This window comes from Sus scrofa, chromosome 14 (genome assembly GCF_054392235.1).
Source record: "Sus scrofa isolate SSC_HxYL_T2T_F1_AM1 chromosome 14, Sscrofa_HxYL_maternal_Yorkshire_Landrace_v2.0, whole genome shotgun sequence".
NCBI lineage: Eukaryota > Metazoa > Chordata > Mammalia > Artiodactyla > Suidae > Sus > Sus scrofa.
Window position 1 is genome coordinate 129,246,870 of NC_139396.1, and position 26,624 is coordinate 129,273,493.

Here is a 26,624-nt window from a genome sequence, read left to right on the forward strand (position 1 = left end):
ACTAAGGTTTGGGGAGACAGTTCTTACTTGTACATGAATATTACATGCTCCATTTTTCTGTAAATAACTCAATAGGCTGGATTAACAAACAATGTCACAGAAACACACAAGAAATTTAAAGCCATAGATCGCTGCATATCTATTTACAAAAAGCCATCAACAAACATGCATTTCTCCTTTAGCAGGAGAACTTAAATAGATGTTTGAACATTAAGGCAGTGATGATTCTAACATAATGAAATTCTAAGTTAAGGCTTTATGTTTGTTTGGAAACCCATATTCGTAGGCAACTGTGACCAAAGCAAGCTTTCATCTACCAGGTTGAGTTCGTCTGTGCAGGAGATGTCACTTATCCAGTACCCACAATTCTTGAGGACAGGAATTAGTAGCAACACCACTGATTTACTTTAACGAATTCTTAGTCCCCTCCTTCGTTTTATTTCTTTTGAGGATTTAGCCTTCAGCAGCAAAGCACATGCCACAGAAGGAACACAGCATTTTTTTTGTGATAAACTTAGAAAAGTTTACAGGCTTCACTGATTTCTACTTGCCTGGAAGTTGGCCAACAATTGAGAACTCAGGATGTCCTGAATAACCCCCCAAAGCAGACCTGATCACGCATCCATCTCAAAACACACATGTTCTTGATTACCGAAGCCGTCAGTCTTCACCTCACTTTCTTGGACGGTATTCCCCCCTTGGAACGACAAAATGCAAAACGCCATAGCTTAGACGGCTCTAGACTCTAACTGCTATCCTCAAGGCACAAACACTGTCCTTGCGAGACCAGTGTGTTTCCTCACTCAAGGAAAAAGTGAGAGGTGGATGACAAGATTCACTTTGACACAACTGTCGACTGCACTTCTGCCCTGTCAGGTTCACGCCAAGTACTGAAATTTAGCGGGGAATGTCCTTTTCTCCAGACATTTTTTCCTCTTAACATTTAGAGTGACCACACTCGGAGTCACTGGTTGGCCGACTGTGGGAGGAAGAGGAGGGGCGCTCGTAGGGCACACTCCAGTGAGAGCCAACCGGCATGGTCCCGAGGCCCAGCCTTGCCACAGTGCGGTGATGTACTGTCGTTCAAACTAGAAAGATCGCTGTTTATACTAAGTGCTTGCCGCTACTTCCTGAAGCAAAAATTTTACAGCGCACCTCCTGTGAGGAAAGTACTATATACGTACAGCGGCATCGGTAACGGTGCATGTAGAGGAAGGATGGCACTGACTAGAGGAAAACTGGCAGGCGCTAAAGACAACTGGAGCTTTCCTTTTGTCTTCAAACTGGGGAAGAGTAAGATGTCACAGCAGATGAAGCTGCAGGCGACACGAGTCTCAAACCATCTAAGCGCTGATGTTTAAATCTGATGGCGCAGCATCAGATATCTTTAGGTATTACCGTGAAACAGGAATTTCTAACAAGCACTGGCAAAAAATATTTTAGGTGCAATTTAAGTCATACTTTGACTACAATGTTTTGAAGATTTGAAAAGTTTGTACCCTAGTCCTGGTGAGCTTGGCTTCAGCTAAACAGCTAGATGGGTTTTAAAGGTATGAAATACATTTTTTTTTTAAAAGAAGGGAAGACTACACTGAAAGGGCAAATGTAGGTGACACAAAAACAATCATTTTGAGATCAACATCTTACACTTTATAATACTCACAGGTTTTTACACAAATTTCATGTTTACAAGTACAAAAGGCAAAGAACCTCAAAGAATCGAAGTAACTGGATCATCAACTACATTCAGTAGAGTTAATACTGCTGTCCCCCTTCTCCCTCCCTAAAGCCAGAGGGGAGGTGCAAATGCCAGTCCCCACGCGGACTCCACCCTTAGAAGTTGGAGACCGGGTGCAGTTCTGCACACGTCTGGGTTTCTACAGAGCTGAACTGAGATTCCATCGTGTTCCAGGCCAAATCAGCCAGAAGAAAGTCATCCATTGCTGTCTGCGTTTCATTGCTGGTGAAGAATAAGCTCCCCAAAGTCTCAAAGCCAGAATTCATGGTTTGTGTTTCTGCGTTGTTCAACTGCACTTTGCTTTCCAGAGCAGGGATGATTTTAGCAGCAGAGATTCCTTCAGTCTGGGTCTCTGTGTCAGACGAATCGGTACTCATGGAGAAGCTGGAGTGTTTCAGAATACTTCCCAGAGGCAGATGAGGGCTACTGTCTAAAAAGAAGTTCAAGTCCGTCTGTGTCTGCGTGTCAAACATTTCAAGGCCTAAGAAGTTGGAGTTTCCCCGACAAGTGTAGGACTGGGCAGAGGTGTCTGCCAGCAAGAAGTCAGTTTGGGTCTCTATGTCCAGCGACTCCAAGACTGGCTCAGTGGTCATGGTGCTAAGCTCACTCTCTTCAGTTTGGGTCTGGATATTTGAAGCTGAAAAGAACTCTTCAATATCAAAATCGATTGCGGGATTCTGGGCTGGGCCAGATGGGAGCTGGGTGTCAGGTCCAGTATTTGCGTCAGACAAAAGACCACGATTGTCCAATGTCTGGGCAGGCAGATTACTTGACAGGATGTTTTCTAGGTCGCTTAGTAAATCTATGGTTTGGGTCTGATTATCTGTCATGTTCTGTGAAGGAAGCAACCTATTCTGTGTGCTAAAGTTTATAATTGGTGCAGATTTCTCAATATCTTGACTCAAAGTTTTGGGGTGGTTCTGAGGTAACAAACCATGAGTTACAGTCTCTGCTACTAGGCTGCTGCTTATAATATTGTCTGCAGAAACACCATATGATGAATGGACACTCTCAAAAATGTCTCCACACATTACAGCTTGGTCCATCTGTTCTCGAGCATCTGCCGGGCTTTGCATTCCACTGGTTTGAGTTTCTCTGGAGATCCCACCCGGCTGGAAACAGGCCTCTATAAACCCATCAGTCTGAGCAGCTATAGATGAGGTCACCTTAGAACTGGGCAAAAAAGTCTGCGTATGAACACTAATGGGAAGGGAAACTTGAGAGCCAAATGTCAAATCAGTTTGAGAACAAGACGATACAGAGGAATCAGGGCTAGCCCACTGCGGAGAAGTGGTTGTGTGCTGTAAGACAGATCTGTCTGTACATTGATTGAAGAGATGCTGTTCTTTTGACAGGGGCTCCCTAGTTCTTGTAAAGGGTTCGATGGACTTTTACCCAAGTTCACTTGAACACCTGTGCTAACTGGCTCAACAGCAACAGGATTTACAATTTTTGAAAGAGGGAGGCTCTCCTTGAGAGAGCAGGCCTCTGAATCCAGGCCGAGGATCAGGTCCCTATGGACAAGGGCAGTAAGTGCACAGCACTGGGGGCAGCGCCCTGCTGATCGACACCCAACACCACAGGCTGGGCTGAGGAGTCTGCCGTAGGCACAAAGACAGGCACAGGAGAAAACTGCATAACGGGGAGTTTTACCAAGGCCACTTTGGGCTTTGGTAAAAGCAACTTCTGAGGATACCTTGGAGGTGTTGTCAGAGTCTGCTTTCTGGCATTAGAGCTGCAAGAGTCTTCGAAAGAAGCCGCCAGCTTTATTTCTGAGGTTTCTAGTTCTTGAGTGTCTGGCCTAGGGGTTGGTTGGTTACGCAGTGATTCAACAGTCTTACTGGACAGTTTCTGGTTGTGCAGGCAGTTTTCCATTTTCCTTTTTTTACTAGGTGGATCCCTGTGTTCTGCAGGGATCTCGTGGCCAGTTCGGTAGATGTGGGACTGCAGTGCAGTTCTGCTGGCATAGGGACAACCACACGTGCACTGGAAGGTCTTGCCACAATCCTCTGCGTGTCTTTTCAAGTCCCATTCAGTGCCATATGAATTGCTGCACTTACTACATTTATGCTTCTTTTCAGCATGCATTTTCATAAAGTGCTGTTTTACAAGAGAAAATTGAGAAAACGGTCTGTCAGGGCCTCTAGGGAATCCTTCAATTGGACAACAGTAGAATTTCGGTACAGTTTTCAAATCTTTTCTTATTGTGGGATTCACTATGCCATCCTGCAGGCGGTGGCTCTTGACCAGGTGCATGTTGAGTGCGGGGCTGTTGGGCAGGATCTTACCGCAGCCGCGCACCGTGCACAGGATGTTGGTCCGCACGGCCCGGGACAGCTCGCTCACCGACGGCTGGATGAGCTCCCGCGCCGGCGGCGCCGGACCGGCGAACTGTTGCCTCGCCCTCGCGGGTCGCGGCCGGCTGCCCCTCAGCCGCCCGGGGGGTCCCCATGGGCCCGAGGCTGCGGCGGCTCCCCTTGCCGCAGTTGGGCCGGCCGAGGCGCCCGAGGCTAGAGCCGCGGGCCCGGCCGCCGCCGCCGCCTCAGAGGCCGCCATGGCTCCCGCTCAGCAGCCGTGCGGAGCCTTTTACTATGGTTTTATAGTTGAGCAAGCCTACTTCATTCCACAACGTTCTGATGGTTTTCTTGAGTGATGATTAACTTACAGTGGTCTCCCAAATTTTCCCCTTGGTTTTCCTCTCTCTCTGTGGTCCCCTAATGGGACTTCTACAACTGCCTATGTAACTACCCTGCTCTATCCCTATCAATTTCATTTCCTCTTTCCTCAAAAGGTTGATATACCCTTTCAGTGGAGCCTTCATTTTATAATACCTGCTAGGTGGGTTTTTATTTCTATTCCTTAGCCACGTTGGTGTAGGATGGATTGTTCTCTGATTTGAATGCTTAAATGAGCACTGGCTTTGTAACCTACCTGAAGGTCTTCCTGGATCCTTTTTTCCATATCATCAGCATTCACTCTGTCCCCTGATTTCATGTTACTAACTATATCCACTTCCTCCAGAGAAGCTGCTAAGACTTTGATCTTGAGCCTTCTTCCTGCAGAGGTGTGACTAGACTCTCAGCATAGGACCTAGAGCTCACTATGGAGACTGAGACTTTTTTCAGTTGCTCATTATAACCTCTGTATATTGGGTTTGGACCAATCTTGTAGTCATATTTGTTTATAAAATATTTTATAATTTTTAATATAAAAGAGGAAAAGTACAGATTCTGATTCTCATGGATTCTCTAGGAGGATTCTTAGGAAGAGTGAGGGAAGTTCAGGCCTTCCATTTGGAATGTGCCTGCTCATTTTGTGGGATGATTGAATGAATGAGGGAATGAGTGATCCAGGGACAAATCATTGTTGGCTGACCCTGAGGATGCTCAGTGAACTCTGGACTCTGCAGAAGTTTCCCCCAAGTATAGCTTAAAACCCTGCTGGAAAAGCACACACTCATGGGTGGTTGTGGAGGTGATGTGGACCAAACTTACACCCCAATTACCAGAAAGGGTGCTCTGGTAATTGGAAGCTGAGACTCTCACGTTCTAATGTGGAAACTGAAAATTAAATTGAAGAACCCGTGTTTCTCTCCAAACCCCTGAACTTGCCCTTCTTTGGGGCCTAGGACAGGTCAGGCCAGCTGATGCCACTAGTCTGGGAAGCAAGTGGTCCTGTCTTTCTAGCTGTCACTTCAACCTATGGTCCCCAGACATAAATTAGATGTTAGGTTTACTTTTCCTTTTCCAAAGTGAGTATAATTTTTTGCATTTTTCCCAGTAAAATCTGACAGCACTGGTTTTACACTTCTTTGCTAATTAGTGCTGTTGTCAATCTTTTGAAATTCAGCCTTGTGCATGAAGTTTGAATGGTACCTAACCATATTTTTCAGAAGTATTTCCCTGAATAATTATGCTGATCATTATTTCAAGAACTCCTTGAACTGTCATATTTCTTTCTTTGTGGACTGTCATTACAAGGTATACCCACTTTAAAAAACTGCTTTGTATTTGTATTGTTGAGGTTTAATTAATTAATCTTTAAAAATGATTTCTTTATTAAGGTGTCTTAGCTTGGGTAGGGAAGGAAGGCACTGCAGCAGAGGATGGAGCTGCCTGGGGAGGGGATGTAGCATGAAGTAGGATGAAGCGAGCATTCCTGCTAAGGACACTCCAGCATGGGGTATCATAGCCAAGAGAGGTAAGGAGGGCACCCACATGGAGCAGGTGGGGGGAGCTGCCTTGTTTAGAAAGTCAAACCCCATGAGGGTTGATGAGAAGAAACCAGCAAATAATAACCTAACCAAGTAATCAAAGCAAATAGCACCCATAATGAAACAGAATGAAATTGTCACCTAATAGGATGCAATAAGAAGAAAAGCCATTATTTTGTAATATTCCTGTCAGAGATGCATGAACTGAATGTAATCATGAGGAAACATCAGATAAACTCAGACCAAGGGTCATTTTACAAATATCCCAGCTTATATCTTTCAAGAGTGGCAAAGTCATGGAAGTCAAGGAAGAATGAGGAGCAGTTCCAGACAAAGTTTACTAAAGAGATATGATACCTAGTTGCAAAGTGTGATTCTGGGTTTTGAACTGAGATTCTCAGCCAGACATGAGAAATATTTGGGGGATGTATTGTGAAAGACAAAGATAAGAAGCAGGAGTTCCTGTCCTGGTACAGCAGAAATGAATCCAACTAGGAACCATGAGGTTGCAGGTTCGATCCCTGGCCTTGCTCAGTGGGCTAGGGATCTGGCGTTGCTGTGAGCTGTGATGTAGGTTGCAGACGCGGCTCAGATCTGATGTTGATGTGGCTGTGGGGTAGGCTGGCAGCTCTCCAAATTGGACCCCTCGCTTGGGAACCACATATGTCATGGTTGTGGCCCTAAAAAGAAAAAAAACAAAAAAACAAAAAAAGATAAGAAGCAGATGGTCCAAATGCACCAATATTAATTTCCTGAATTTTAAGTTTGTGTTAAGGTTATACAGGAAAATCACCTAGTTTTTAGAAAATGCATACTATATATTTTAAGTTTTTAGAACACTAGGTCAGCATTTTACTCTCAAAGTATTCAAATACATACTGCCAACTTTTCTATATACTTGCACTATATTATATATATACCTGTATGCATATATATGGATATCCAAATATACAAGCCCTTCACAAAAGATTTAATATTGCCAATGGACATCTGAAAAGGGCTCAGCATTATTAATTAAGCATCACAGAAATGCAAATTCAAACCTCAGGTATTGTTATATACCTGTCAGAATGATTAAAATGAAAAAAAAAAGATTGATTATTCTAAGTGCTGGCAAGAAAGTGAAGGAATTGGTATTCTCAAAATAAAATTGTAAATTGGTTCGACCATTTGGACAATTATTTGGCAGTGTTTACTTAAAGTGAATAAGTTCTACTTGTAGGTATGTGTTGAACAGAAATTCAGTACAATGGGACACCAAAAAGACATAGTTAAGAATGTTCATAATGGCAACATTCAGATTAATACCAATCTGGAAGCAATCCAAATATCTGTAACAATACAATGCAAAAAATAAATTGGAGTTCCCGTTGTGGCGCAGTGGTTAACGAATCTGACTAGGGACCATGAGGTCGCGGGTTCGGTCCCTGCCCTTGCTCAGTGGGTTAAGGATCTGGCATTGCCGTGAGCTGTGGTGTAGGTTGCAGACGCGGCTCGGATCCCGCATTGCTGTGGCTCTGGCGTAGGCCGGAGGCTGCAGCTCCGATTTGACCCCTAGCCTGGGAACCTCCATATGCCGCGGGAGCGGCCCAAGAAATAGCAAAAAGACCAAAAACAAAAAAATAAATAAATAAATTGTAAAATGGTTATACAAAACTAATCAAAAAGTATAATTTTACTATTATTTGCAACAGCACCAGAGAATCTCACAAATGAATTAAGTGTTAAAAAGGTAGATACTTTAAAAACATAATGTATGCTTCCATTTATTTAAAGATTACAAACAGGCAAAGCTAACCTATGGCCTGAAGCAGAATACATTTGGGGTGAGGGGTAAGGAATGAGTAGAGGAGGCATAATGGGCTTCTCAGTCCTGGCTAATTCTTTTCTTGACCTGTCTGTTGGTTGTATGGTATGTGTTCACAATATATTGAGCCATACATTTAAGACACATGCAATAGGAGTTCCCATCGTAGTGCAGTGGTTAACGAACCCAACTAGGAACCATGAGGTTGCGGGTTCGATCCCTGGCCTCACTCAGTGGGTTAAGGATCCAGTGTTGTCATGAGCTGTGGTGTAGATCGCAGACGTGACTCTGGACCCAGGTTGCTGTGGCTGTGGTATAGGCTGGCAGTTACAGCTCCGATTAGACCCCTAGCCTGGGAACCTCCATATGCCATAGCGCAGCCCTAGAAAAGACAAATGCAGCATTCTCTGTGTATATTATGCTTCAATGAAAAAGGTTATTTAAAGAGTTTCAATTTATAATTCTACCTAGGCTGAGGTTTATATTACTCTTTAACTGCAGAAGACTTCGAGGTGATGCAAATGATGGGAGAAATTGTTGAACTGGGTGTTGGAAAACCTGGATTCTAGGACAGGGTCTTGTCCTGATATGTTGGTGCCACTTCACCTGACTGAGTCACTCCACTCAGTGAGGTGGAATTAGATGAGTGGATTTCTGAAATCCCTCCTGCCTCTAAAATATTTATAATTCTTTCATTCTGTAAAAAGATAAGGGACCAACAGGAGGAGTGGGGCAAAGTAATAAAATGATTACTATAAAGACAGCAACTGAGCCCTTTTTTATCTCAAATAAAATATTGCAGCTCTTTCAAAGGCTGTAGCTGTGTGATCCAGGCAGCAAATTACTGCTCTTTATCCTAGCTAAAAGACTCACTGAGGCCTGGGCTTATTCAAATTCCAAAGGTTACACAACCAATGTTTCTGATTCCAGTTTTAATCTGCTGATGCTGTAATTATTAACTCAATGTTTATTTTAAATATTACAGATGAGGGTGAATCAATGAATACTGAATTATGGTGAACACAGTAAATGTTGGCCCTTACCTGAACTGAATGCTTGCTTGGAGGGAAGCATACAAGACTCAGGGGATATAGGGTTCAGCCACAGCTTTACCAGCCATAGACACCATGTCCTTGGCCCAAGTACTGAATTCTCAAAGCCCATCTTCTTCTCTAGTAGGAATAATTTTACTGTAGGTAAAGTTAATTGAGAGACTCTGAAGGGATGTGATAGGTATGAAACTTCTCTGTTAATTGTCAGAATTCCTGTAAACATGAGGGATAAAACATTTTCTAACTGCAGTCTGACAAATCTTAATTTTCCTTATGAAAAGAGCTTAGAAGTAACTTCATTAATCAACTTAGAACAAATACAATGATATCTGTAGAACATGGCTTTGTACGAGCATTGTCCTTAGTGATCTAGTAATGTATACCATTTCCTGGCATTTAGAACCTCATGACCATTAAATGGCATCTTCTTGATATACAGATGGCCAACGAACACATGAAAAAATGCTCAACATCGCTGATTATAAGAGAAATGCAAATCAAAACTACCATGAGATACCACCTCACACCAGTCAGAATGGCCATCATTAATAAATCGACAAATAACAAGTGCTGGAGGGGCTGTGGAGAAAAGGGAACCCTCCTACACTGTTGGTGGGAATGTAAACTGGTACAGCCACTATGGAGAACAGTTTGGAGATCCCTTAGAAATCTATACATAGACCTTCCATATGACCCTGCAATCCCACTCTTGGGCATCTATCCGGACAAAGCTCTACTCAAAAGAGACACATGCACCCGCATGTTCATTGCAGCCCTATTCACAATAGCCAGGACATGGAAACAATCCAAATGTCCATCGACAGAGGATTGGATTCGGAAGAGGTGGTATATATACACAATGGAATACTACTCAGCCATAAAAAAGGATGACATCATGCCATTTGCAGCAACATGGATGGAACTAGAGAATCTCATACTGAGTGAAATGAGCCAGAAAGACAAAGACAAATACCATATGATATCACTTATAACTGGAATCGAATATCCAGCACAAATGAACATCTCCTCAGAAAAGAAAATCATGGACTTGGAGAAGAGACTTGTGGTTGCCTGATGGGAGGGGGAGGGAGTGCGAGGGATCGGGAGCTTGGGCTTATCAGTCACAACCTAGAATAGATTTACAAGGAGATCCCACTGAATAGCATTGAGAACTATGTCTAGATACTCATGTTGCAACAGAAGAAATGATGGGGGAAAAACTGTAATTGTAATGTATACATGTAAGGATAACCTGACCCCCTTGCTGTACAGTGGGAAAATAAAATTTAAAAAAAAAAAAATGGCATCTTCTTTTCATGTCTCATGTTGTGCTGTGGGTCTGTTAAATGAAGTCCCTGCCTCCCATCCTCCACTGAATCCATGCCTATTGTTCTGGCTAGAATCTCCGTTCCTTGATGTGCATTCTTCATTCCATTGTTTCTGAAAATGACAAGGGAAAAAAAGCAACTGATATAATGTGTCACGAGGTGACTGGGAAGGTGAGGGAGCCCTAGTTTCTCCCCCTTAAATTCTGTGAAATGGGCTCTTTTCTCAGTTACTTCAGCAAGTTTCTCCTCTTTAGTGATGGAAGGGGACAATCCTTCTCTGTTTTTCCTTGGAGTCAAATAGGAGACTTCTATTTAATGGGAAGCCTTTTGTTTTGTGAACAGTGCTTTCAGAGAAAATAAAGTTCTTAGGGTTTTGGTTTGTTTTGATGAAATTATTCCCGAGGCAGCGATGGTGCAAGTCAACGTACATCACAGTAGACATGTGATGTTTCAGTTCAGATCCCAGTTTTGTCATATGAGCTGTGTAATACTGAACAGGTCTCCCTTTCCCCATTTGAAAAAGAAAACTAAAAATGTTTACTTCTCAGTATTTTATAGGAGGAAGTTAATGGTAAAATATGTGTGAAAAACTTAGCACATGCTGATCATAGCATATAGGTAACTGGAGGGAACTATCAGAAGAAACATCTTCAAGAGTGGGAGGGACTGGGGGCTATATAGCAGATTTCTGTTTTTCAGTATTTAGTAATGTGTAAGTACATTACATGGTTAATAATAAAATTTAAATTAACTTTTTAAAAGTTAAAAAAAAAAAAGAAAAAAGAAAAACTTACCACATGCCAATTGCTAATTGGTCATTCACCATATGCGAATTACATTTGCAAGCTTATATTTTGGTAGCTGCAAGGTTAGAACAGTACATTAAATTATTTTAAAAGTTTCCTTTTTCAAGGACAATGTATTATAGTATTTGATGAAGCATTATAGGATAAATATTTTTATATACAAGGTATAAAATACACTCACTTCTTTCAAAGTCATAATTTCCTAACTACTTAGTCTGAGAATTCAGAATACTGAGCAATTTTTGGAACCAAATAATTTGCTTCAGTGGTTCTCAATCCTGGCTGCATACTATAACCACCTCTGTGTTTTTCTTTTAAAATAATACTATTAGCTGGGACACGCCCAGACCATTAAACCTTAATCTCCAGGTGGGGTACTGAAAGAAAAAAAAAATGTGACTAAAGAACTCTTAATTTTTACCTTTATCAGTAGGCCAAAGTTCATTCAGAGAGAGAGAGAGAGAGAGAGATTTGAGTGCACCAGCTGATTGGCCACTTTATAAACGAAAGCTAACAAGTGGATTAGTAGGAAGTGTTACAAAAGCTTTGGATTGCTAGCTCAGACTCTGTGAGAAGGCATCATGGATCTGGTTGTGGTCCTGGTGCTTAGTCTCTCCTGTCTGCTTCTCCTTTCACTCTGGAAAGAGAGCTCTGGGAAAGGGGAGCTCCCACCTGGCCCCACTCCTCTCCCAATTCTTGGAAATATCCTACAGTTGGATGTTAAGAACATCAGCAAATCCTTAAGCAACGTAAGTATGTTCATCCTCCTCCTTGGCTTGCAAAGGATAAGGAAATTAATCCTTACTTTTAAATAAAATGCATTCCTGGAGGCAAAGTATTAAAGAAATTACAGCAAATGCTCCCTGTGAATGTTGGTATTTCCACTGGGGTTTTTTTGCTGTTTTGTTTGGTTTTTTTTTTTTGTTTTTTTTTTTTTGCTTTTGTTTTTTGTTTTGGCTTTAGGCAAATTGCTTTGTTTTTTAATGATTTTAACTTTTTCCATTATAGTTGGTTTACAGTGTTCTGTCAATTTCTACTTTACAGCAAAGTGACTCAGTCACACAAAGACTGTATATATATATATGTTTTGTTTGATTTTTGTTTTTTAGTTTATCAAAGTGTCAGAAATTGAACAGAGAAATGCATTTTCATGAACAGAAATATTTGTCATTGTAAGATGGAATCAAAGTAATAAAGTGGTGTAAGTTCCCTTGAGGTGTATCTGTGGCACAGGAGGCAACTGCGGTACAGGTTTGATCCCTGGCCCAGGAGCTTCCATATGCCATGGGTGTGGCCAAAAATGAATATAAGGTGGTAAAGTGGCAAATATTTGGGACTGTTGCTGCTTAAAGGAATGCAAATCCTATGCTGTTTCACAGACATTTGCTATGATTTTTGGCTGAAGATAAATGGTAATGGAACTATTTGTTCCGTTTTAGATTTCATTCAAAGGTTGTCTTCTATATAAACTGTAGGGGTTTGTTTTTATTCTTTTTTTTTTTTTTCAGATTAACCAGCTTTCAAATTAAACCTCTCTGAAGGTGCAAATTATGTCTGATGTTGGGAAAATATCTGTACATTTGTGATAAACATAAGTGAACAAAAGAACAAATTAGTCAAAACCTCCTGGGTGGTAACAGGGTCCTTTTGGCCTGTGATGCTTACACTCTTGCTGTGTTAGTAATACTAGCGGATCTCAAACTGGGCCAGGCATTTGAGTCATCTGGTGTAATTTTTTTCAAATGTAGATTTCTAGGATTTATTATAGGCTTACTGTGTCAGAAGCCCCATGGGAGGAGCTTCACAAGAGATTCTAAAGCACTCAGCTGATTTTTGGTCCCAAGATGGGCATCGGGGCTAATGAATTGCTCAGGAGTCCTGGGTCAACCAAGCAGTGTGCACATGTGTGTCTTCTATTTATTTGCTGGGGAACACTGAAATGAATTTGAAATTCTTTGAACCTTTGTTTCTTATTTGAAAAACGGGGCAACTAAACCTACTCAAGAGTTGATGGGAGGATTAACTGTATCAATGGGATCATTAACCAAGACTATGATCATTGCCTGGCACAGGATAGACCCTCCATAAATAGCAGTTCTATCAATCTCCATCTAATATTGAGAAATATTTGAAAATGTGTGTGTGGCAGAATGAAAACTTCAACAATATGATGATAATCCCATCTTAATCATTCATTAAATGTAGACCAGATTGTGACTTCATTTTTGCTCATATGTGAATCTCTTTTCCTTTTCCCAGCTCGCAGAAGTCTATGGCCCTGTGTTCACCGTGTATTTTGGCATCAAGCCCACTGTGGTGTTATATGGATATGAAGCAGTGAAGGAAGCTCTGGTTGATCTGGGAGAGGAGTTTTCTGGAAGAGGCCATTTCCCAGTGGCCGAAAAAACTCACAAAGGACTTGGTAGCTGTGCATGTGTGCTTACTCAACATTGATAAAGGAAGGGCTGGGGTGGGGAGGATGGGAAACAGGAATTTGAAGAGCACTTCAGGCAGAGCATGGTCCATCTGTGAGGATGCTAAGTGTCAGCTCAGTCCTCCCTGCCTGGGACCCTCCTCCTAGTTTCTGTTTCCCCTCCTGGTAGGAATCATCTTCAGCAATGGAAAGAAATGGAAGGAAATCCGGCGCTTCTCCCTCATGACCTTGCGGAATTTAGGGATGGGGAAAAGGAGCATTGAGGATCGCATTCAGGAGGAAGCCTGCTGCCTTGTGGAGGAGTTAAGAAAAACCAATGGTGGGTGAATCTATACTCTGTTAACTCTGACCTTAACAGACTCTGACCTTAACAGACTGCTCTCTCTCCAACGACGTCTTTGGAAACATTTCAGGGGCAGCCACATCTTTCATATGGGTAATGGTTGTCAGGCTTCATGTGGAGGAGGGAGGGTGTGAAGAAGAGGGAACCAAGGGGGATTTGGGGACCTATGCTTGTATGTGTGCACCACTGTACAAGCAGTGTGAGTATAAAAGGTTCTGTCCAGCTTTATGTTTAAATCATACATCATGAGTATAGAAGGTTTTGAGTCTCACATGCTCAAAAAGTTAAATAGCAATGCTGTCCTGTAGCATCACTCTGGGATATCTATTCTGGAACATTTTACTGGGGAATAGTTGTCCAGTGAATGACCCCTCACATGAAAAAATTGATATGTCCTTTCACTGAATTGGTCTCTGAATGATCAGCTTCACTGACACATCTGATAGTTTCTTCTAGGACACTTGCCTTCATAAGTGGCCAGTATTGATGCTATCTGTGGTTTTAAGTGCTTAAATATCTCCTTGGATATTAGCCTTAGTACAGCCCTCAGCAACTGTGATAGTCCTGTACACACAGGACTGTTTTATTTCTTTAAATTTTTTAAATTAAAGTATAGTTGATTTACAATGTTCTGTCAGTTTCTACTGTACAGCATAGTGACCCACTCATACACACATATATATAGATATACATCCTTTTTCTCATATTACCTTCTATCATGGCCTATCACAAGTGATTGGATGTAGTTCCCTCTGGTATACAGCAAGACCTCCTTGTTTATCCATTCTAAATGTAACAGTTTGCATCTACTAACCCCAAACTCCCAGTCCATCCCACTCCCTCCCTCTCCCCCTTGGAAACCATAAGTCTGTTCTCCATGTCCATGAGTCTCTTTCTGTTCTGTAGATAGGTTCATCTGTGCCATATTTTATTTTATTTATTTATTTATTTTATCTTTTTGCCATTTCTTGGGCCGCTCTCACGGCATATGGAGGTTCCCAGGCTAGGGGTCGAATCCAAGCCATAGCCACCAGCCTATGCCAGAGCCACAGCAACGTGGGATCCGAGCCATGCTTGCAACCTACACCACAGCTCATGGCAACGCTGGATCCTTAACCCACTGAGCAAGGCCAGGAATCGAACCTGCAACTTCCTGGTCAGATTCGTTAACCACCAAGCCATGACAGGAACTCCTGTGCCATATTTTAGATTTCACATATAAGTGACATCATATGGTATTTTTCTATCTCTTTCTGACTTACTTCACTTAGTATGAGAATCTCTATTTGCATCTATGTTGCTGCAAATGGCATTATTTCATTCTTTATGGCTGAATAGTATCTGTACCACATCTTCTTAATCCATTCATCTACTAATATACATTTAGGTCATTTCCATGCCTTGGCTGCCTACACAGGACTACTTTAAAAACTATCAGCATGAATTATTTCATGTTACACAGTACCTAACATTGTTTTACACATTTTTAGAAAGCATATGCTATAGCATAATTCTGTAAAATACACAAATACCAGTTTATAAAATGATTCACTTAACTAGATTTCATCTATTATTAATAACTCTTTGCCCTGTGTTCCCTAACCATAAGCTGACCCTGTTCTTAGATTTGCTTATCTTTTCCCCCACTCTGTACTGGGTTTTAAGTAAGAACTTTTATGGTAGTTATTATTGACCTATGAAATTCTTCTCCCAAAGACTCTAATTTTCAGCTTGCATCCAAATTTCCCTGTTTTTTAATTCACTCTTCCAAATGTAGTGAAAGGAAAGATAAAAAATTAGATATTACCTATGAATCACAAATCACATAAAGGCCTCAAGGTTTCCATAATAACTCTCCATTCCTCTAGTTAAATTAAAACTTTTTCTAAAAGCTGAGAGCCCTGAGAAGTTCAATGGCATTGGGAGAGGTAACTCAGCAGGTTTCCTATACTTTATCATTTCTTCACATTAGTTTTTATTCAAGTTATCCTTAATTACGTCTGTAGACATGAAATAGGGGGCTTTATATCCATCAAGTTATTTGACTAGTTGTAGGTCATTTGACTAAAATTTTATTTCATACTTTTTCCCCACCAAAAACAAAACCATTCCTCTAATTTCTCTACCTGTTTTCTGTAGAGAGCAATATAAAAGAAATCCACAAAAGGGCAAACCAATTAAATTTAATGTTTGATTGGAGATGATGGGTACTTCCTAGAGAAGGAAATTCTTGCCCCATAATGAAATGAAGAAATGTAAGAACTCCATTTATCAATTAAACTTTATGTTTGTCCTACCTGTGACTTAAGTTTGAGACAAAATTCATCATTTTACTTTTATGCAATCAAATCTTTCATTTTTGTTCATTCATGTTAGCTTTTCTTCTCATACAACATGGGTAGCTTATTATTTTTTACATTTATTCCTTTCATCTGAATTTACTCATAATTTCTTGCTCTTTAGGGTTTCTCTCTGATTTCCTACACACGGATCCTTTAATTATTCATTATACATAAAAAGTTTCCAGGTTTCCAGGTCACTGTCTTCTTTCTTCCTCTATCAGTGCTTTGTAGACACGTAATTCTGTGCTAATAACTTGAATTATTAGGTCTTAATAAAAAGAAGGCTATACCATGAGTTATTGGGGTATTTAAAAAAGAGATGAGGGGTGGAGTTTGTTTCTTTATTTATTTATTTATTTATTGGCCTTTTAGGGCCATACCTATGGCAAATGGAGGTTCCCAGGATAGGGATCCAATCAGAGCTACAGCTACCAACCTATGCCACAGCCACAGCAAAGCCAGATCCAGGCTGTATCTGCAACATACACCACAGCTCTCGGCAATGCCAGATCCTTAACCCACTGAGCAAGGCCAGGGATCAAACCCACAACCTCATGGTTCCTAGTTGGATTCATTTCTGCTACACCATGATGGGAACTCCAGGGTGGAGTATTTTAAAAATAATTTATTTAACTAGCTAGGATGTAATGGTCAACTCAAGTTTAAAGGAAAAGTAATATGTTGATTTAATGCATGCTGAAATTTTTCTAAGGGAATTTCTAGATAGATATTGCTTTAAAGTTTCTAAAGTTACCATTACCTGCTAAAACAAAGACAAAACTTCTATATGTGTATTTTAACACTTTTTAAAAATGTTTCCTATTCTTTAGCCTCACCCTGTGATCCCACTTTTATCCTGGACTGTGCTCCCTGCAATGTGATCTGCTCCATTATTTTCCAAAATCGTTTTGATTATACAGATCAGGATTTTCTTACCTTGTTGGAAAAATTCCATGAAAACCTCAATATTCTGAGCTCTCCATGGATCCAGGTGAGGCCAAGATCCTTTCTTCCTGAGGTCTAATCTATGCTCTTTTCTCTGATAAGTTAAATGTTCTATATGGACCAAGCTGTGAAGTGAATGTGTAAAAGCAAAAATCCTGTTCAGAGTTTAGCATCAGTGAGTGGATATATGCAAAAAATAGCCAAGCCCTTTATTCTACATACAAGAAAACTAATGCCTAAATGTAGAGCTGGAATTGGAGCCAAATGGCTCCCTGTCCAATAGTTTGTCCACAAAAGTCTGTTTCCAAAGCCCAGTTTCCATGAAGTACTTTAGTAACTGCCAAAAACATGGCTATAGCAATCAAGATACATCTAAGCCCTTTTTGAAAATCTTTTGTTACCTATAATGGTTGATATCCAATCAACACTTAATGACTTCTTCATCACATTACTTGGCAGAACTATCCTAATTTAGAATATCAAGGAAGGAGAATGTTTGGGACCACAGATGCTGCCAGGAAACACTGACCAGAGTAGAGCTGTTTGATTCTTCAGCTAGTATCCTAACTGACAACTAAGTGGGTTAGGGATGACCAGTCATTGAGTTATGTTATATTAACCATTAGTATACATCACAGTTTTACCTTGTGCTGAGCTGGCATACCCTGCATTCTGTATAAAAGACAACTCTGTAATCTTATAGCAAATACTTAACTGCTCTTCTGCACCATTACTTGATCCATAAAATGGTCAATTGGATTTCATAGTATCTTCAAGCCCCAGGTGGTTCCAAGATACTGATTCTATTTCTGAGGCTGCTTGATAGAAGAAGAAGCAGTAGGAACTAGCTTTGTGTTCTAGATCAGATTGCCCATACTCCCTTAACCTCTATTATTATCCACAAAATATGAATCATAGGAATTCATGCCATCCTATATCAGGTCTGTAGGAAAAAGTTGTTTCCTTTCCAGAAAACTGTTATAAATATTTTGTATAATTGTATATAAAAAACAATTCCATAAATTTGTTATAAATATGCTTTTGTACTGCAAAAACCATATGTGATGCAGGAGATGATTATCAACTTTGATCCTCTCAAATCTTTCTCCCTCAAATTTTTCTATCAGCATAGAGAATTACTTTATATGTACAGTAAAAAGTTCCTTCTCAAGAATGAGGGTATTTTTTAATTCTTCTTTGTAGCTCCAGTATCTAACCAAAGCTTGACATATGGTGTGTATATCTTCAATAAATGATTTCTTGGTAAATATTGTTTTTTCTTTTAGGTCTGTAATAACTTCCCTGCTCTCATTGATTATTCTCCAGGAATTCATAACAAATTACTTAAAAATATTGCTTATTTGAAAAGTTATGTTTTGAAGAAAGTAAAAGAACACCAAGAATCACTGGACATTAACAATCCTCGGGACTTCATTGACTGTTTCCTGATCAAAATGGAACAGGTACAATTTTGACTACTTGTGATTTTGTGGTTCATTAATTCTATAGTTATTAAGGATGTTTCAATGGTCAGGCAAGATATGCTTGACAAGCACTTTAAGCACCTGTTGTGTGCATGCATCTGTACTAAGCATCACGGAAGACGTGAAACTGTATTGTTAAGCAACTAGACTACAAAGACCATATTCTTTAGGTACTACCTGAGAAGTAGAATGCATATTTCAGGTGAAACAATTACATGCAAGTTAGAAAATATTAAATGGTATGCCATAATATGAAGATGGACATGATTCTTTTACACAGTGTATGCAATATGAACTAAAATAAGATAGAGTAACTGAAATAACTCACTCTTAGCAGTAGAAAGAAGAAAACAATTATGATAAATAAAATACCATAAAGGAATATGGTACACTATGAAACATATGAACAGTATGGGACTCTCACAAAGAGAAGCAAGATAAAGAGACAGGAAAAAATCCTTGAAAAATAATAGCTGAAAACTTCTCAAGTTTGATAAAAGATATGAATCTACAAATTCAAGCAGTTCAACATACCCTGAGAAAATAAATTCAAAGAGATTCATACTGAGACACATTGTAATCAGTCAAAAGCCAAAGACTAAAAGAGAAATGTGAAAACAGAAAAGAGAGAAGCAACTCATCATATACAAGAAATCCTTGATAATGTTAACATCCAATTTCTTATCTGAAACAATGCAGATAATAAACCAGCTATAATGGAAAAAAAATCATTAGATAAAAAAGAAAGAATGCAGACAAGAAGGCAGCGTTCTAAGGGTTAATTTTTTAAACTGTCTATCAAAAATTCTAGATGCAGTGAAACTATCCTTCAAAAATGAAAACATTCAGACATTCTTAAATAACATAAGCTAAGGGAGTTTTATTGCTAGAAGATCTGCCCTAAGAAATGCTGGGGAGAGTCCTTTAGGCTGAAATGAAAGGGCATTAGGCATTAAATCAAGATCATATTAAGATATAAAGCTCCCTGATAAGGATAATCATATAGGTAAATATGAAAGCTAAAATTATCTTGTTTTGTTCCTACACTTGTTTCATTGGCCAAGTTGTCTATTGCCTCCTTTGAAAGATGCTAGTGACCAGTTCCATTTTGTTTTGTGAATCCATTCTTTTTCTATAATACTTTTTTTTGGTTTTTTTTTTTAGGGCAGTACCTGCAGTATATGGAAGTTCCCAGGTTAGGGGTCAAATCAGAGCTACAGCTGCTGGCCTACACCATGGCCACAGCAACACAGGATCTGAGCCGCATCTGTGACCTACCCCACAGCTCACAGCAACACCAGATCCTTAACCCAATGAGCAAGGCCAGGGATTGAACCCACATCCTCACAGATCCTAGTTGGGTTTGTTAACCACTGAGCCACAACAGGAACTCCTCTATAATCCATTTTTTAAGGTACTGCCATATTAATGTTTGCAACTTTTTTTCATCATAATAAGTCAATAGGCAATACTGATGTCCATATAAATTCTCTATCAGAAGAAGAAAATTGTAGGCATTGATTCAGACTTATGAGACCTTTCATGATATGACCCTAGTTTGCCTATTTCTATCAACTATGGTTATGTTTGTCTACAAATAAGAGAAAACCCAGTTAGCAATAGATTTACCGTGGGAGTTCCTGTTGTGGCTCAGCAGTAACCACCCCGACTAGTATCCATGAGGATGTAGGTTCAATACCTACCTTGCTCAGTGGGCTAAGTAACTGGCATTGGCATGAGCTATGGTATAGGTCACAGATGCGGCTCAGATCCTGAATTGCTGTGGCTGTGACTTAGGCCGGCAGCTGCAGCTCTGATTCAACCCCTAGCCTGGGAACTTCCATATGCCCCACATGCAGCCCTAAAAAGAAAAAAGAAAAAAAAAAGAGCTTTAACAAATAGTGGGTTTATTTATCTCACATATAATTAATCTTGTAGTGAGCCAGTCTAGAGATAGTAGAGTAGCCCTGAAGCTTCACAGTCAGGTGTCTTCCATTTTCCCCCACTATATTTATTACACAGTCTTCATCTTCACGCTTCTCTCTCCATATCTCAAGATGACATTCATTATACCTCCACCTGTGTTTGAGTAAGTGGAAAGGAGACGCTTTTCCAACACATAGTTCCTTATATCTCATGGGCAAGAATTATGTTGTGTGATCCATGTAACTACAAGACATTGGGAAAATGGAATTTTTAGGAAAGCAAGGGGTGCAAGAGTAGGAAATGTAGACTGGGTCAACTATTCCACGGTCTCTGCCAAACAGTGCAGTAGTTTTTTTTCCAAATATTGCATCTCCAGTTCTAAGTTTGCTTAACTTTATAATGGCCTCAGTTATTTTGGATTTCTTGTAATTAAATAAACTGGCAAACTAATTTGTCAAATAATGGCATTAAATTGTTCCTAGGAAAAGCACAATCAACAGTCTGAATATACAATTGAAAACTTGATAGCCACTGTATCTGATATGTTTTCTGCTGGTGCAGAGACAACAAGCACCACCATGAGATATGGACTCCTGCTTCTACTGAAGCACCCAGAGGTCACAGGTATGACCACATATGGGGGTGGAGGCAGAACAGATTTCAGAACAGAATTTGACAAAACACCACTATTGTTAGAGAAGCTTCATTATTTAAATTTGTATACTATCAACTGCAATTTGTTGATATCTGATGAAGAGATAAAATGAGACAACTTTGGACAACAGGAAAGGATGAATAGAGAAATGAAGATGGTGTGGGCAGTAAAACAGCTGCAGTAAATAGCTATTGCCCCCAAATAGCTATGGGAGGCAATTTGTAGCAGGCACAGTAACTATGAGTTGATTAAGATCACATACAGATTATTTTTTTAAGAAGAAGTCACTTTGAATGGTAGGCATGTTCCTACAGAAATTTACCCAATTCTTAAAATGCTCTATTGCTGGGGTAGGACAAATGAACACTGTCTTTATTGAAATGGAAATGGAAATTATAAGATTTAAATGAGGTGGCCTGGGAAAATTACTGTAGTCTGGTAAGTATTCTAAAAGGTTACATTCAGAAGACATGTATTGCTATTTAGGCAGAATATATGCCAAAAGGAACATATTTTTCCAGAAGTCTGAGTCCAGAAAAATAGGTTGCTAAAATAAGAATTTCTCTTTGGGTCAGGTATTTTATCTTTTATAGAAAACTGTATTTTGGAAATTTACCTTTAAATGATGCATAGCACATTAGCCACATACATTATCTTTTCCAGTGTCAGGATCCTAATGAAATGACTAAAAACTAGGTACAAATGAGAATTAGTCCTTTTAAAATAGAAGTACAGGAAATAGCCAACAAGTCCTCAACAAATTTCTGAAACACAGCAACTGAGAAGTGATAATTAAGTCAGCAGAGAGGATGACACTGTAATCTCAGTGTCAGAAGGGGAAAGAGAAAGATTTATCAAGGCAGAAAAGCTAATTTGCACCCCCACTATCCCCATAAGTTTCACTATTTGGAAGAATCAAATTTAATACGAGGGAGAGGGAGAACAGTTTGAAAAGGAGTTTCTCCCTACCCAGGTCCCCTCCACAACATCTGATAAACAGGCAACTGATTGCCCTCGGCAGGAAGACAGAGGTTTAAAAGGCTCTACACTCAGGAACATTACATAGTGACAGAGAGTGAGGCATAGGGCTGAAAAGGAAGATGAGGTAAGAGTTCATTTACTGCATTGTGACACTCCCAGCCTCTTTTATCACCCTGCTTCCTAAAATTCAGTAGCCAGAGGAGAGACCTCCATGTTGCACCTCACAGAAATTCTCTTGAAGTATCCAGCACATGAATAAAATTAAAATATCCACACACAGGCACAGGATCATGGAATTTCATAACACCAGGATTAAAGGGAAAAAAATCACAAAAACACTATGAGAGATAAATCTGGTCATATAGAAGGATTAGTCTTCAGAACAGCATGAAAATTTTCAATGACAACTATCATCTTCTGCATGAATACCAAAGAGTGTATTTTCAGATCTGCACATTCTGAAAAATTTACCCTCTCTTTCCCTTCCTCAGAAAGATACTGGAGGATGTGTTCCACCGAAATGACTAAAACCTAGTCAGAGGAAGTGGTGGACTCCAGGAATCATGAGACCTCATGAAGGAGAATGGGATGGTCAGGCAGAATGGGCACCGTGCCTAGAAAACACCTGTTTCTAAGTGGACTAGGTGGATAAAGCAGGTTTGAGGGGAGACACCAAGAACAAGAGAGAAGTGATTGGTGTGAGGTTTCCCAATAATTATTATTAGGTGTTTCAAACATCTACCTGGCATTTGAAATAACTCTAAACTTGTGTGTGTGTGTGTGTGTATATATGTGTGTGTGTGTATATATATATATATATATACACATGTGTGTGTGTATATATGTATATATATATATATATAGAACATTACTAATTGAAATAAAGAGATGAGTTAAATCCAAGAAAGTACAACATACAAAACAAAATCATAGTTGTTTAACTAGGGAACAGTGTTAACATAGAACGATGTAAGCAATGAATTGGTATAACCCACAATTATGATATAAATACACTCTGGAAAACTGAGTGAGAGGAAGTGTGTATGTATCAGTTTCAGTTTGAGTATATGTCTACATGTGTTTTTATGGGATGGCTGTGTAGATACCTTCATCTCTCATACCAGGAATTCACAAGATATTGTCTAGAAATAGAAAAATCAAGAAACAGGCTAAAAGAGATATAAAGTTATTTAGAAATGTGAACATAAATTTCAGAAGAAATGTCTAGAATGGTTAAAAACGACTGCTTTGGGGGAGTTGGGATGAAGAAAGTATCATTATAAATTGCACCCTTGAACACAAAAACACATACAAATTCATACATAGAGATCTGTTCGTAGAATTCAGTTTTTATTTTTTATTTTCTGTCTTTTTCTTAGGGCCACACCCACGGCGTATGGAGGTTCCGAGGCTAGGGGTCAAATCAGAGCTACAGCTGCTGGCCTCCACCACAGCCACAGCAATGCCAGATCCTTAACCCACTGAGTGAGGCCAGGAATCAAATCTGCATCCTCATGGATACTAGTCAGATTTGTTTCCGCTAAGCCACAACGGGAACTCCCAGAATTCATTTTTTAAAACACCACATATTACTTTAATGTAAAATTAATGTTTGATTCCTGTTTTTCTTCAGTAAGTGTTGATTTTTTGTTATTTACTGTTTATATTTTGAAACATTTCATCATTTCTGTTTATATTAATTATGCTATATGCTAATATATAGCAATATACAGATTTACTTAAATGCCTGTCTTACAGGAGAGTTATATGTACCTATATTAATAGTAATGCCCTGTCTAGATGTACTTCTGGGCATGTAATTTATGTCCTTAATTATGCTGGAGCACTTTCATAATGCTTCAGGTAACCCTAAATTGCTACGGTGAGTGTCCTTTTTCTCCTTTTTCATCCATCTTTCTTGTGTCCTATCAGCTAAGGTCCAGGAAGAGATTGACCGTGTGATTGGCAGACACCGGAGTGCCTGCATGCAGGACAGGAGCCACATGCCCTACACAGATGCTGTGGTGCACGAGATCCAGAGATACATTGACCTGGTCCCCACCAACCTGCCCCATGCTGTGACTTGTGATATTAAATTCAGAAACTACCTCATCCCCAAGGTAAGATGTGTTTTCCACCCTACCTCAGCACTCTTGACGTTTCTAAGGGTATGGTTCCAATCCTCTACCAATACAACATGAGAGAAGTGTAAAAATCATATGTGTGGCAGCCATATGGATTTTGTGTTGTTTCCAGTTTGCAGCGATAAAACTTTATAAGTTTTGATGACCGGCAGTGTAAGTGTTCCAAATTTGTTGTGCTTCTTTAGCATTGTGTTGTTCACTCTTTGCAATTTACACTTCCAGATAAATTTTAGTATCAATTTATCAATTTCCCCAAAAGTTCTAGTGGGATTTTTATCAGTCTGACATTAAATATATAGATCAATTTGGATCATGATATGTCGAATTTTTTAAATTTATGAATATGGTATATTCTCCCCATTTAATTTGACTTTTTTTAGTAATGCCTTGTTTATTCATTGCAATGGCTTATACATATTTTGTTATATATTTCTTATGTCATTAACATTGTGATATTATAATTGTATAGCTTTTTAAGTGCATTTTCTATTCCTTTGTATCTGGTACATGGAAATATAATTAACTTTATTACTTTGATGTCCTTATTTCCATCAATGTTACTGAACTGACTAATCATTGTCAGTAATTTGTGTATCATTTCATTTAGAATTTCAGTGTACACAATTCTGTTGTCTGGTTTAATATTTTTTATGTCTTATTTTCCAGTTCTCACAACTTTAATTCCTCTTCTTGCATTATTTTACTAGGATGTCCAGGATGGTAAATAGAACTGGTAATAGTGAGCCTCCTTGTTTTATTTTTGACTTCCAGGAGGAGATGGAAGTTTAACATCTCACTATTAAACATGATGTCTTATGTATATTTTCTAAATATTTTCATCAGATTATAAAAGATACCCCTTTTATTTTCATCTGGTTATGTGAGTAACAAACGTGTATACAATTATATTAAATGCACTCTCTCCATTCACTGATATAACCGTATAGATTGGCTTCTCTTTCTCCATGAAATAAATATATAATAAGGCTAGTACAAACACAAACTAGATTTGATTTGCCACATTTTGTTCAGGACTTTTTAATTTCATTTTGTAAGAGAGACTGGTCCTCAGTTTTTCTTTTTCAAAACTTTCTTGTCATATTTCTGATATTAAGGATATGCTGACCTCATAAATTTAGGTCAGAGATATTATTAAAACAAAATATAGTTGGGAGAGTTCCCATTGTGGCTCAGCAGGTTACAAACCCAACTAGTACCCATGAGGACTCATATTAGATCCCTGGCCTCACTCAGTGGGCTGGAGATCTGGCACTGCTATGAGCTGAGGTATAGGTTGCAGATCCTGGCGTTGCTGTGGTGCTGCTTTGAGGTAAGCCAGCAGCTGCAGCTCTGATTCAACCCCTAGCCTGGGAATTTCCATGTGCCAAGGTGTGGCCCTGAAAAGCAAAAAAAAAAAAAATGTAGTTGGATCTATTTTGATTGCCTTCTCCCCTACTCCCTGCTCACCTTCTTCTTGCATATACTTAGTGTGTTTTTGGAATGCCTACTAATTTTTGGTTAAATACAAGATATACTACAGGAAAAAAAAATACAGCATCTAAATGATGTTTATCTTCTTCCAGAAGGGGTACATCACTGTCCAACCAGGCAGATAGAATGATGTAACACTTCCTGTCCCCATTCAGAACTGAACACGAACACAGTCTAAAATTGACTATAGATTTCTGCCTAATTCTCTGAGGTTATCCTACCTTTGTTTTTCTTTTTTTTTTACTTTTTAAATTATATTTGATTTACAATATTCTGTCAATTTAGGCTGTACAGCAAAGTGACCCAGTCATATATATAAATATTCATTGTTTTTCTCACATTATTCTCCTCCATGTACCATCACAAGTGATTAGATATAGTTCCCTGTGCTATCCTGCTGGATCTCATTGCTTATCCACTCCAAATGCAATGGTTTGCATCTACTAACCCCAAACTTCCAGTCCATCCCACTCCTTCCCCCCTCTCCCTTCAGCAACCACAAATTTGTTTTCCATGTGCATGAGTTTTTTTTCTGTAGATAGGTTCATTTGTGCCATATATTAGATTCCAGATATAAGTGATATCATATGGTATTTGTCTTTCTTCCTCTGACTTATTTGACTTAGTATGAGAGTCTCTAGTTCCATGTTGCTGCAAATGGCATTATTTTGTTCTTTTATGGCTGGGTAGTATTCCATTGTGTACATGTACCACATCTTCTTAATCCATTCACCTGTCAATGAACATTTAGGTTGTTTCCATGTCTTGGCTATTGTGAATAGTGCTGCAATGAACATAGTGGTGTATGTATCTATTTCAGTGTTAAGTTTTGCCCAGATTTTTGCCCAGGAGTGGGATTGCTGGGTCATATTGTAGTTCCATATTTAGTTTTCTGAGGTACCTCCATACTGTTTTCCATAGTGGCTTTACCAATT

General features: G+C 39.4%; 2 protein-coding genes across 6 annotated transcripts in view; one reads left to right on the forward strand and one right to left on the reverse strand.

The window, feature by feature from the left end:
* CYP2C42 (cytochrome P450 C42) overlaps window positions 1-26,624 on the forward strand; it is a 61,587-nt gene that overhangs the window by 14,847 nt on the left and 20,116 nt on the right. The window contains exons 1-8 of one of the 5 annotated variants that reach the window (XR_014825736.1): window positions 11,493-11,693; window positions 13,204-13,366; window positions 13,548-13,697; window positions 16,894-17,054; window positions 18,295-18,471; window positions 20,901-21,042; window positions 22,546-22,711; window positions 23,987-24,174. Coding sequence is in view for 3 of the 5 variants with exons in the window: in NM_001167835.1 (NP_001161307.1) it covers window positions 11,526-11,693; window positions 13,204-13,366; window positions 13,548-13,697; window positions 16,894-17,054; window positions 18,295-18,471; window positions 20,901-21,042; window positions 23,987-24,174 (1,149 nt within the window). In the remaining 2 variants the exon portion in view is untranslated. 5 annotated transcript variants of the gene reach the window in all.
* LOC102166602 (ATM interactor) lies at window positions 1,743-4,305 on the reverse strand. Its single transcript, XM_021074023.2, is given in 3 exon segments — window positions 1,743-3,041; window positions 3,044-3,247; window positions 3,250-4,305. Coding segments are annotated over 3 exon segments (2,457 nt in total). The 5' UTR covers window positions 4,295-4,305; the 3' UTR covers window positions 1,743-1,833.